The sequence below is a fragment of the Dipodomys ordii genome, unplaced genomic scaffold (assembly GCF_000151885.1).
Source record: "Dipodomys ordii isolate 6190 unplaced genomic scaffold, Dord_2.0 Scaffold7, whole genome shotgun sequence".
NCBI classification, from domain to species: Eukaryota; Metazoa; Chordata; class Mammalia; order Rodentia; family Heteromyidae; genus Dipodomys; species Dipodomys ordii.
The window spans coordinates 19,655,102-19,667,172 of NW_012267223.1; the positions used below are offsets into that span (position 1 = coordinate 19,655,102).

At 40.6% G+C, this 12,071-nt stretch overlaps 1 protein-coding gene across 1 annotated transcript in view; it reads right to left on the reverse strand.

The window, feature by feature from the left end:
* Npepps (aminopeptidase puromycin sensitive) overlaps window positions 1-12,071 on the reverse strand; it is a 63,369-nt gene that overhangs the window by 20,582 nt on the left and 30,716 nt on the right. The window contains exons 13-16 of the mRNA XM_013036870.1: window positions 11,341-11,404; window positions 9,827-9,966; window positions 4,434-4,568; window positions 1,656-1,875 (exon numbers count right to left, since the gene is read on the reverse strand). Of these exons, the coding sequence (XP_012892324.1) occupies window positions 1,656-1,875; window positions 4,434-4,568; window positions 9,827-9,966; window positions 11,341-11,404 (559 nt within the window). The remainder of the gene's footprint in view (window positions 1-1,655; window positions 1,876-4,433; window positions 4,569-9,826; window positions 9,967-11,340; window positions 11,405-12,071) is intronic.

Consider the following 12,071-nt stretch of genomic DNA (forward strand, 5'->3'; position numbering starts at 1 on the left):
CACTTAATGTTGCTTCTATAGTAATTCTCTCCTTTCCTGCCTCCCTTCCTCTTTCCTCTTCTCTCTTGTACCTCTACTTGCTTTCTCTCCTCTTCTCTCCTCTCTTTTTTTTTTGTGGTATTGTGGTTTGAACTCAGGCTCTTGTACTTGCTAGACAGATATCATCTGAGCTAATGCCACGCCCTACAATAAGTCTTGACTTGATGACTCCTTTTTTGATCTGTCACTTGCTAAAACTCACAATACATAGAACATATTACCTGCAAGTGCTCATCACTGAAACTCAAATTACTCTCAATAGTTTCTTTTCAGTTTGTTCTTCACTTAACCAAGTAATTCAAATCATGTTTCTCTGCCCAAAACACTAAAATTGGCATCTCACATGTGAAGTAAAATGTATTACAGTTTAAGTTCTATAGGATCCAATCTTACTTGCCTTCACACTTACTTCTTTCTGACCTACATTTTCTGGCCTTAGGTCCTGGGCACTTGCTATTCCCTTTGTCTGGACCACTTTTTCCTAGAGAACCTCACATCTCTCCTCAGGTCTCTGCTTATACTCCAAAATCACTTTATAAATTTCCCCAACCATTCAAAATAGAAGCCCATAGTACTTCTTTACCTTACCCAATTTTGATTTTTCTTTGTTATACTTGCTACCACGCAGAAAACAACGTATTTAAATGTTTGCTGGAGTCTCCCATTAGGATATAAGCCTTACAGGGCAATGTTTTTCCTGCTTTTATATTATCAGCTCCTAAAAATGGACATTTACTAGCTGCATAAATATGTGTTGATTCCATGAAGGAAAGATTTAGAGTGCCAGGTATTACAACTATTTCTCTTATTTCATAGGACTCTGAGATTAACAAGACATGAATGTAGCTCAGTGGAATAATGCTAGCATGTGCAAAGCCCCTGGGTCTACTCCCCAGCACCGCCATTCAAAACAACAACAACAAAAGACTCCAATATTAAGACTAATCAGGAGAAAATGCCATCACTCATTATTAGTAGATGGAAGTAAGTTATAAAGTCTTCAAATCACCATTTTCAACATTTAAATGGAAAAAGAGAAAATACATAATTACAGGGCTGGATGCATGGCTCAAGTGGTAGAGCACTTGTACAGCAAGCGTAAGGCCCTGAGTTCAAACTTCAGTATTGCCCAAAAAATAAAAATAAAAAATATATGATTATAGAAATAATCTAGAGAACAAATCCTTAATTCAGAAAGCTAGCTGTTGTGTTTCTAAGCATCTTTATAAACTGTATCTATGGTGCCTTGAATATATGGTAATATAAATATGAAAGTCTGTTTGGCTTTTATTGACTATAAACAGGTCTTTGGAGCTATATAATACCTTTATTTCCATCAGTCTGCAGAAATCATATTTAGCAGTGGATACATACATGCATTACTTTTTCTATGTTTAGCAGTGGATACATACATGCATTACTTTTTCTATGTTTAGCAGTGGACACATACATGTATTACTTTTTCTATGTTGTTGACCCATGTAATTCCACTTGTATATTAAGACTAGTTTTATTTTCTGCTAGTTGAATATTTACTAATATCTAGCAAATACAAAGTAAATGCTAATTAAATTGCTAACCACTAAGTGAGTCTTTCCGTTCAGTATATGTATTACCTTCTCCAGGTTTGGGGTCCCAGCCCAATCTCTCCCCTATAGGTGAAAAGACATCTTTCACAAACTCCTGGATTTCCTCATAGAAGTCTGTGTGGGATAAGAGAGTTGAGAGAATCCCCAGGTTACAGCTCAGGTCGCTCCATACAGTGTAATTGGGTTCATTCACAAAAGCTTCCATGACTTTTAGAACCTCTACAGTGCTAATGATTCCAGCTCGAGCCTGGGATAGGAAAAAACATAAATTAACCTAGCCTTCAAACAAAACAAGACAAAACAAATGAGCATGTACTTTTGGAATTATCTAACAATGTTTTTTGTATAATGACAAAATTATAAGCTCAGAAGAACATGGTTAAAGCAGATAAAAATTCTGACAACATCCCTTATTTTTTTGTATTAAAAACTTAAAAAACACATGTAACTTCTGTAATTCAGAGCAACATTAAACCAGTTAACATTATTTCTACTCAGTTTCTAGGACTTTTTGCTCTAGAATTTTTCATACTTTCAGAAAATCGATAAAAAATCCTTGGGGCTTTGGTTCTTGACAGAAGTTGCCTCAAAACTGAATGTGCAAACTGATAATTTAGACCTCTCCTTTACTCATTTCTAAGAGTGCACACTGGAAGGTTCTACAAATTTAGAGTCTTTTCAGTAATAATACAATTAAGAAAAGGAATTTCTGTTCAGCAGCCATCTGCATGAACAGCTCACTCTCTAGGGATAGTTCTCCCCCAGCAGATGTGAAGGTTTTTTTTGTTGTTTTGGGTTTTTTTTTGGTTGGCCCTGAGGCTAGAACTCTGGGCCTGGGCGCTGTCCCTCAGCTCTTCAGCTCAAGACTAGCACTCTACCACTTGAGCCACAGTGCCACTTCTGGTTTTCTGCTGGGTTACTGGAGATAAGTCTCATGGACTTCCCTGCCAGGGCTGGCTTGAAAGAGGATCCTCAGATGTCTCAGCCTCCTGAGTAGCTAGGATTACAAGTATGAACCACCAGCGCCTGGCTAGATGTGAAGTTTTATGCATCAATGCTAATGTGTGTTTATACAATGGAGGATCTAAAACTAGTGACTGCAGAAGGCAGGGAAAATTTAAAGGCCAATTTAAATGAATACTAAAAGGAATTTGACTCTGTGTGTACGTGTGTGTGTTTGCACACACACTGCTTTGAGGCTTGAACTCAGGGGCAGGGAGTTGTCCCTGAACTTTTTGCCTCTAGGCTAGCATTCTATCATTTGATCTACAACTACTCTTCTAGCCTGCCTGCACCCCCACCCTTCCCTCTCCCTCTCTCTCTCAGGTTAATTGGAAAAAATAGCCTCAGAAGACTTTTATGCCCAGGTTGGCTTCAAACTGTGATCCTCAGATCTCAGCCATCTAAGTAGCTAGGATTACAGGCATGAGGCCACCTCCCTGGCAGAATATGACAGGACAATTTTATCTTAGTCAAAGATATCCAGGAATTACCTAAATATGTTGGGAGTCACAAACACAATCCTACTAAATGTAGCCTTAAATCCTTTCTGGAAAAAAAGTCAAATATAAATGTAATTCTCAAGTTAATGTGTTATAAACCATAATAACAGTATTTAAAAAGCCTAGCTTGGGGCTGGAAATGTGGGTTAGTGGTAGAGTTCTTGCCCTAGCATGCATGAAGCCCTGGGTTTAATTCCTCAGTACCATACAGAAAAAGCTGGAACTGGTATTGTGGCTCAAAACGGTAGCATGCTAGCCTTGAGCAAAACAAGCTCAGGGACAGTGCTCAGGTCCTGAGTTCAAGCCACAGGATTGACAAAAATTTAAAAAATTTTAAAAAGTTTAGCTTTTTGGTAATTACTTTGTACCTCAGTAAAACATAAAATCACTCTGAATTATTTTTTTTTTAAATCAGCAGACAGCTCATGCCTATAATCATAGCTACTCAGGAGGCTGAGATCTGAGGATCACAGTTCAAAGTCAGCCCGGGCAGGAAAGTCCATGAGACTCTTATCTCCAATTAACCTCCAGGAAACTGGAAGTGGCACTGTAGCTCGAACAGCTCAGTGATAGCACCCAGGTCCAGAGTTCAAGCCCCACAACAAATTAAAATTAAAAAAAAAAATCACTAGAAAGATTTTCCAGAACTCATATCTATTTCTATTAAAACAGCATCCTTTGTAAGGCAAAAAGTCCTTTCTTTTAATAGAAATAGATATGAGTTCTAGAAAATCTTCTTTACTGATTTTTTTTTTTTAATTTGGCTGTTGTAGGGCTTGAACTCTGGGCCTGGGTGCTGTCCCTCAGCTATTCAGCTTAAGGTGACTGTTCTACTATTTGAGCCAAAGTGCCACTTCCAGTTTTCTGGTGGTTAATAGGAGTCTCAAGGACTTTCCTGCCCAGGCCGGCTTTGAACCACGATCCTCAGATAGATCTCAGCCTGAGTAGCTAGGATTACAGGTGTCAGCCACTGATGCCCGGCTATTTTTGATTTAAGAGCAAAAGAAAAGTTTATTGAAAAGAGAAAAATGGAGCTTCCCATGAAAATGGACAGAGGGCCAGAGCTGGTAATCCCTAAAGGATGCTATAAAAATAGATACAAAGTAAGTGGCTTAATAGTGGTGAGAGGGGATTTATTTTTGGTAAATCACATAGGATCAAATCTTGCTATATAATTAATAGTAAGTCATCTGCTTGCACCCCAAAGTTGCCAAACCTTCCAAATAAACTATATTATTTTTCAAATACTCTAGGAAAAACAATAAACAAATTCTACTGTAATAGTTCAGTAATAGATGCTTACCAAGGAAAAGAGGTCATTCTGTAATCCAAGTCGATCCACAGGAGGCAGAGAAAGGTCACGGATGCCTGGTAATAAACTTTCAAGCATGGCAGAGCTATACTGGGTCCTATAAAAGCCAACTGTTCCCAGATTCAACTGAAAAGATCCAATATATATCATTAACCACTCTCACATTTATAAATTAAAAAAAATTGTTTTGCAGTGCTGGGGAATCAAACCCAGGTTCTTACACACATGCTAAGCAAATGTTCTACCATTTAGCTAAATTACCAGCCCCATTTCTTTCTTTTCTTTTCTTTTTTTGGTGCCAGTCCTGATTGAACTCAAGGCCTGGGTGCTGTCTCTGAGCTGTTTTCAAGGGTAGTACTCTAATACTTGAGCCACAGCACTACTTCAGCTTTGTGGTGGTTAATTAATAGGAGTATATCACAGACTTTCCTGCCTAGGCTGGCTTTGAACCATGAATCTCAGATCGTAGCCTCCTGAGTAGCTGAGATTATGGCATGAGCCACTGGCATTTATTTATTTTTTTTGTCTTTTATTTACTTATTTTTGGTCGGTCGTGGGGCCTGGGCACTGTCCCTCAGCTCTTCAGCTCAAGGCTAGCACTCTACCACTTGAGCCACAGTGCCACTTCCAGCCTTTTCTGTTTATGTGGTGCTGAGGAACCGAACCAAGGGCCTCATGCATGCAAGGCAAGCACTCTACCACTGAGCCTGTCATTTTTTATGTATATGTAAAACAAATTCTAGCACGCTCTCTCTCTCTATATATATATAAAAGACAAGAGCCAACAATGTTAATAGGGATTAAAATATGCACAGTCAGGTGCTGGTGGCTCACATCTATAATTCTAGCTACTCAAGAGCTGAGATCTGAGGATCATGGTTTCAAAGCCAGCCTAGGCAGGAGAATTCATGAGACCCATTTCTAGTTAACCACCAGAAAACCAAAGTAGAGCCGTGACTCAATGTGATAGAGCACTAGCCTTGATCAAAAAAGCTCAGGGTCAGCACCCAGGCCCGCATTCCAGACCCATGGTTGACCCCTCCCCCCCCCCAAAAAAAATACACTACAACCATAGTAGTTTCTTACCTATACTCCCAGCTATTTTGAAGGGAGAGATAAGAAGAAGGTAGTTTAAAGCTAGCCCAAGCAAAAAAGTTAGTGAGGAATATCCTCCCCCTCCCCCCAATCTCAACAAAACAAGCAACAGGCTATAGATATGAAGATCCCAGTCTGAGACTAGCTCTACACAAAAAGCAGTAGAGGGACTGGGAAGGTGGGTCAGTGGTAGAGTGCTTGCCTTGCATGCATGAGGACCTGGGTTCAATTCCTTGAGCTGAAGAGCTGAGGGACAGTGCCCAGGCCCAAAGTTCAAGCCCCACAACTGGCAAAAAAAAAAAAAAAGGCAAGGCTGGGAAGGTGGCTCAGTGGTAGAAAGCTCCCCTTGCATGCTTGAGGCCCTGGGTTCGATTCCTCAGCACCACATAAGCAGAAAAAAAAAAGCCAAAGTGGCACTGTAGCTCAAGTGGTAGAGCGCTAGGCTTGAGCTGAAGAGCTGAGGGATAGCACCCAGGCCCAGAGTTCAGGCCCCACGACCGGACCCCTCCAAAAAAAATAAAGGCAGTAGAGCACCTGCATAGCAAGGGTAGGGCCCTGAGTTTGACCCTAGCACTAGCAATAAAACTCAAGCACCACCAACTTTGGTGGTTAACTAGACATAGAGTGTCATGGATTTTCCTGTACCAGGGCTGGCTTTGAACAGCAATCCTCAGATCTCAGCCTCCTGAGTAGCTAGGATTAGAGGCATGAGCTATCAGCACCTAATAGGAATTCATCTTTACCTAATTGTAATAATAAGATACATAGTTCTTGTTTATAAGAAAATTTTGCTAGGGCTGGGAAGGTGGCTCAGTAGTAGCGTGTTCTGTTTGCCTTACATGCATGAGGCCCTGGGTTCGATTCCTTGGCACCACATAGGCAGAAAAAGCCAAAGTGGTGCTGTGGCTCAGGTGGTAGAGCGCTAGCCTTGAGCTAAAGAGCTGAGGGACAGCGTGCTGGCCCTGAGTTCAGGCCCACAGAGGGCAGGGGGAGGGGGGGTAAATTTTGGGGGACTCCAGTGGCTCATTCTTATAATTCTAGTTACTCAGGAGGCTGAGATCTAAGACAAGATTTGAAGCCAGCCTGGGCAGACAAATCCAAGAGACTCATATTTCCAATTAACCACCTAGGAGCTAGAACTGGAGGCATGGCTTAAGTGTCTGAACACTACTAGTCTTGAGCAAAAAAGCTAAGAATATGAGGGCCTGAGGTCAAGTCCCAGTATGGTACAGGAATTAAAGTTTTCATATTGCTAATTATAGATAGTTCAAGTACTAAATATTTCACTGGGTGTACTTTAAAAAAATAAAACAGGTAAGTAAAAAATTCTGAGGTCTTGTAACCCCTCTGTATGGTATTTTCACAATAAAAAATAAAATTAAAAAACTCTGAGGTAATATATAGATCCCATTAGGAAACCTAAAATTTAAGTAAATACCCACTGTTTTGTTGTTGTTGTTAGTGGAGCTTGTACTCCAGTCCTGGGCACTGTCCCCGAGATCTTTTACTCAAGGCAGCACTCTGCCACTTTGAGACACAGAACCACTTCTGATTTTCTGGTAGTTAACTGAAGAAAGTCTCAAGGAGCCAGGTGCCAGGGGCTTATGCCTGTAATCCTAGCTACTCAGGACACTGAGATCTGAGGATCATGGTTCAAAGCCAGCCCGTGAGACTCTTATCTCCAATTACCACCAGAAAACAGGAAGTAGCACTGTCGCTCAAGTGGTAGAGTGCTTGCCTTGAGCTGAAGACAGCTCCCAGTCCCAGAGTTCAAACCCTATGACTGACAAAAAAAAAGTCTCATGGTCTTATGGGCGTAGGCTGTCTTTGAAGTACAATCCTCAGATCTGAGCCTCCTGAGTAGCTAGGATTCCATGCATGAGCCACCAGTGCCCAGCACCCACTGTTTTTTTTTTTTTTTTGGTCGTGGGGCTTGAATTCTGGGACTGCTGGGGCTATCCTCCTCTTCAGCTTAAGGCTAGCACTCTATCACTTGAGTGGTAGTGCCACTTCCAGTTTTCTGGTGGTTAATTGAGATAAGTCTCACAGACTTTCCTGCCTGAGCTGGCTTTGAATCAGGAAGAGCTAGGATTACAGGCATGAGCCACTGGAACCCCTGGTATTTTTGCAATATATATATATATATATTTTAAACATCAGCTAAGGAATTTCACATTTCAATGACATAAACTGATTATCTGTTTGATTTAATTTGATTATAGTTCTATACATTTGATGACAACATATCATTAAGGTAAACATATCATTACAATGAGAAGGCTGGGGGCTAGGAAGGTGGCTCAGTGGTAGAGCACTTGCCTTGCATGCATGAGGCCCTGGGTTCAATTCCTCAGCACCACATAAACAAAAAGAAAAAAGCCAGAAGTGGCGCTGTGGCCCAAGTGGTAGAGCGCTAGCCTTGAGCTGAAGAGCTGAGGGACAGTGCCCAGGCCCAGAGTTCAGACCCCACGATTGGACCCCCCCCAAAAAAAACAAAAAAAAAAAAAAAATGAGAAGGCTGTTTGAAGCTACAAGAGTACAAATGTTTTAGTGAATTTGACTTAGCCTACTGTTTTTCAGTTTTTTCGAGACACGTCTCACTATGTTTCCTAGGCTTGGCCTTAAACTCAAACCTCTTGCCTCAGCCCTCTTAGTGCTGGGATTACAGGTATATGTCATCATACCCAGCTACTCTACTAATTGTTTTTCACTTTAGTCTTTGAATCTGCTTTTCTACTACTTCATTACCTAACATAAGGGCCAATGTTTGGACACTACTATTTGAGAATTGGCCCTAAATTTTACAATATTATATACAGTGGAAGTCTATGCTCCATCAGAAAGAAATCACACAGCCCCATTGGTTAGGAAATTGAGAGCCTTGGAAAAAATTACATTAAGTGAAATAAGCAAGGCCCAAAGAAACATAGGTCCCATGTTTTCCCTTATTTGCAATAACTAGTATATGTCTAGGACAAGCAGAAAAGTTCAAAAGCTATGGACATATGATCACGTAAGATGATGCTAAGTGAAATGAACCCCAAGATAGGGACACAAGAGGCTTTATCTTTGTTGCTGTTGTTTTAAATGTATTTATAATGTACTATGTGATTTTATTTCTTTTGTATGTTCTTCCCCCATGGTATAAACTGTTTTAACTATATTTGATTCCGGTGCCCTGCATCTTGTATATACTTTTTTCTAATTTGAGGAGGGGAAGGGAAATAACAAAATGCTGAAACAAGGATACAGGTTGACTCATTGTAACAATGAGATGTACAAGACATTATGTTGAGGGGGAGTGGGAGGTAGAGTTAGGGAAGGGATGGTAGGGGAAAAACAAAGGAGGGGTAACAATGCTTGATAGGAAATGTACTTATCTTACTCATAACTGTAACCCCTCTGTATAGTATCTTTACAATAAAAAATATATATTAAAAAAAGATTAAAATTTTTTATTTTCCTAGTCAGGTGCCAATAACTCACGCCTGTAATCCTAGCTACTCAGGAGGTTAAATTCTGAGGATCAAGGTTTGAAGCCAGCCTGGGAAGAAAAATCTGTGAGACTATTCTCTACATTCCACTATACTAACAAATCTGGAAGTAGAGCTGTGGCTTATGTGGTAGAGCACTATTTTTGAGCAGGACAGTATGCAGGCCTATAAGTTCAAGCCCCAGGACCAGCACACACACAAAAAAACGTTTTCTTTAAGAAGTCCTAGCCTAGGGGGCTGGGAAGGTGGCTCAGTGGTAGAGCACGTGCCTTGCATCCATGAGTCCCTGGGTTTGATTCCTTAGCACCACATAAGCAAAAAGAGAAAAGCTGGAAGTGGCGCTGTGACTTAAGTGGTAGAGTGCTAGCCTTGAGCTGAAGAGCTGAGGGACAGCGCCCAGGCCCAGAGTTTAGGCCCCATGACCAGACCCTCCCCTCCCCACCACCCAAAAAAAAAGTCCTAGCCTAAACTGAAGCAGTAAATTTTAGGGTCAGTCATAAAATACATAAAGTGAGACCAAAAAATCATTTTAGTTAAGATAAAAATGGCTATGCTGGTTTGGGAATGTGGCTTAGTAGTAGAGTACTTGCCTAGCATACATGAAGCCCCTGGGTTTGATTGTTCATTACCATATAAACAGAAAAAAGCCGGAAATGGTGCTGTGGCTCAAGGGGTAGAACACTAGCCTTAGGCCAAAGAAACATAAGAGACAGTGTCCATGCCGATTTAAGCCCCATGACAGGCAAAAAAAAAAAAAAAGGGCGGGGGGGAGGTCTATGCTACTTCTGTACTCACCTTCACCCACTGATCTGGCTTGACATTTTTCAAAACCACATTCATTTCTGGCTTATCCATTAGAATTTTTTGTTTGGCTTGATTGGGGTCTTCACTAGTAGAGATTGTGATGGGAACCATCCATTGAGGACAATCTTCTCCTAAGCAAGAGAAAAACAAACAGAAAATTAAAAAATGATTTTCAACGGAAGAAATGGATAATAAAGTAGAAAAAGATGTCAGGGAGCCAGGCACTGGTAGCTCACACCTGTAATTCTAGCTACTCAGGAGGCTAAGATCTGAGGATCATGGTTCAAAACCAGCCCAGACAGAAAAGACCATGAGACTCTCATCTCTAATTAATCAACAAAATTTATGTCAGAAGTAGAGCTGTGGCTCAAGTGGTAGAGCACAATCCTTGAGTGCAAAAGCTCAGAGACAGCAACCCAGGTCCAGAGTTCAAGCCCCAGGATTGGCACAAACAAAACAAAAAAGTAATTATAACAGTAAGGAGGATGAAGGGCAGAAGGTCATGTTTCTTTATCAAATTTTGTGAGTATAACATGATAAAACATAGGTAGTTGTGACATATATACATATAATATATATGTCTAATGACATGAAGAAATACTTGCAAGTATTTGACTATCAGGAGGTGGATGTAGGAGGATGAGTTTGAGGTCAGCTTGGGCTACATAGTAAATTCCAGGTCAGACCAGCAATGCAGTAATACCAAATCTCAAAGCAAGCACTTACAAGCATAAATTCTGGGAGTTCAACTATTTTAATTCTGACTCTTTAACTTACTAAAGAGGTAGACCTTAAGAAAGTTGAGAAGATAAAAAAAAAATGTAGCCACCCATATAAACACACAGCAAGGCCTCTCTCAGGGATTAAGACTAAAGCATCACTTCTTGAGTGTTCCAATCTTTCTTTACTCTCTACAGCCTTTTAATAATAGACATGAAATTTTTAAAAATTCTAAGTGACTAAATACTACAAATATCTTGTAAAATTCTTTTCTTTTTCCTTTGAGACAAGGTCTTATGTAGTCTAGAACGTCTTGAGATTCTCCTAACCTCATCCTCCCAGCTGATGATTACAGGTGCCAACATTTCCAGCTTAAATTTTCTCTTTGGATTTCTTTCTTTCCTTTGTCAGTGGTAGGGGGCTTGAACTCTGGGCCTGGGTGCTGTCCCTGAGCTCTTCAGCTCAAGGTGCACGCTCTACTACAGCACCACTTCCAGTTTTCTGGTGATTAATTGGAGATAAGAATCTCACAGACTTTCCTGCCTGGGCTGGGTTTTGAACCTTGATCCTCAGATCTCAGCCTCCTGAATAGCTAGGATTACCGGCATGAGCCACTGGCTCCTGGCTCTCTTTTGATTAAATTTCATTTTTATTCTTTCAACATCTCCTTGCTTTTACTTAATCCCATTAAGTTATAAAAATGAGTATCATTTTCTATTAGCTGGAACACTACTGGTATGGTACCCAAATTTGTTAATCAGCTCCCAGTTACAGCTATTGCTTACCAACATATGGTCCACTGGCACAGAACTTCTTTTGAGACAATCTCAGTAATCTGTCATCTTCTACCTAAAAAGGTAAAACAAATGCTATAACAGCATCAACCATCTTTTTTTCCCTGTGTTTGTGGGGGTTTTTCTACAAGAATTAGAACGTAGAACCAATATAATCAAATGTCTTATGAGTGCACAAAACTTAATGGCAATAAAGATTATACCATGGAATGGGCAAAAAGCTCACTATTTTTCATTTAGCCATCAAAATAAAAATATTCTAAATAAAAGCTCAAATTCTGGCTGGGCATCAGTAGCAAACCCTTGTAAAACTACCTACTCGGGAGGCTGAGATCTCAGGATTAGGGTCCTAAGCCACACCTCTACTTCTAGATTTTTGCTAGTTATCTGGAGTTAAGAGACTCAAAGGTTTGTCAGCCTGGGCTGACTTTGATCCACAGATCTCAGCATCCTGGTAGTTAGGATTACTGGTGTGAGCCACTAGTACTTGGCATGGATTTTCTTTTTTGAGACAGAGTCTTGCTGTGCAGCCTAATATGGCCTCTAATTCCTCATTCTCCCACTTCAACCTCCCATGTGCTGGGATTACAGGCATACATCTCTACACCTAGGTTTAGAAAGGATTTTTTTGGGGGTGGGGGGCGCAGAACCTCAATCCTGGGGCTTGAACTCAGGGCCTATGCATTGTTCCTGAGCTTATTTTGCTCAAGGCTAGTGCTCTA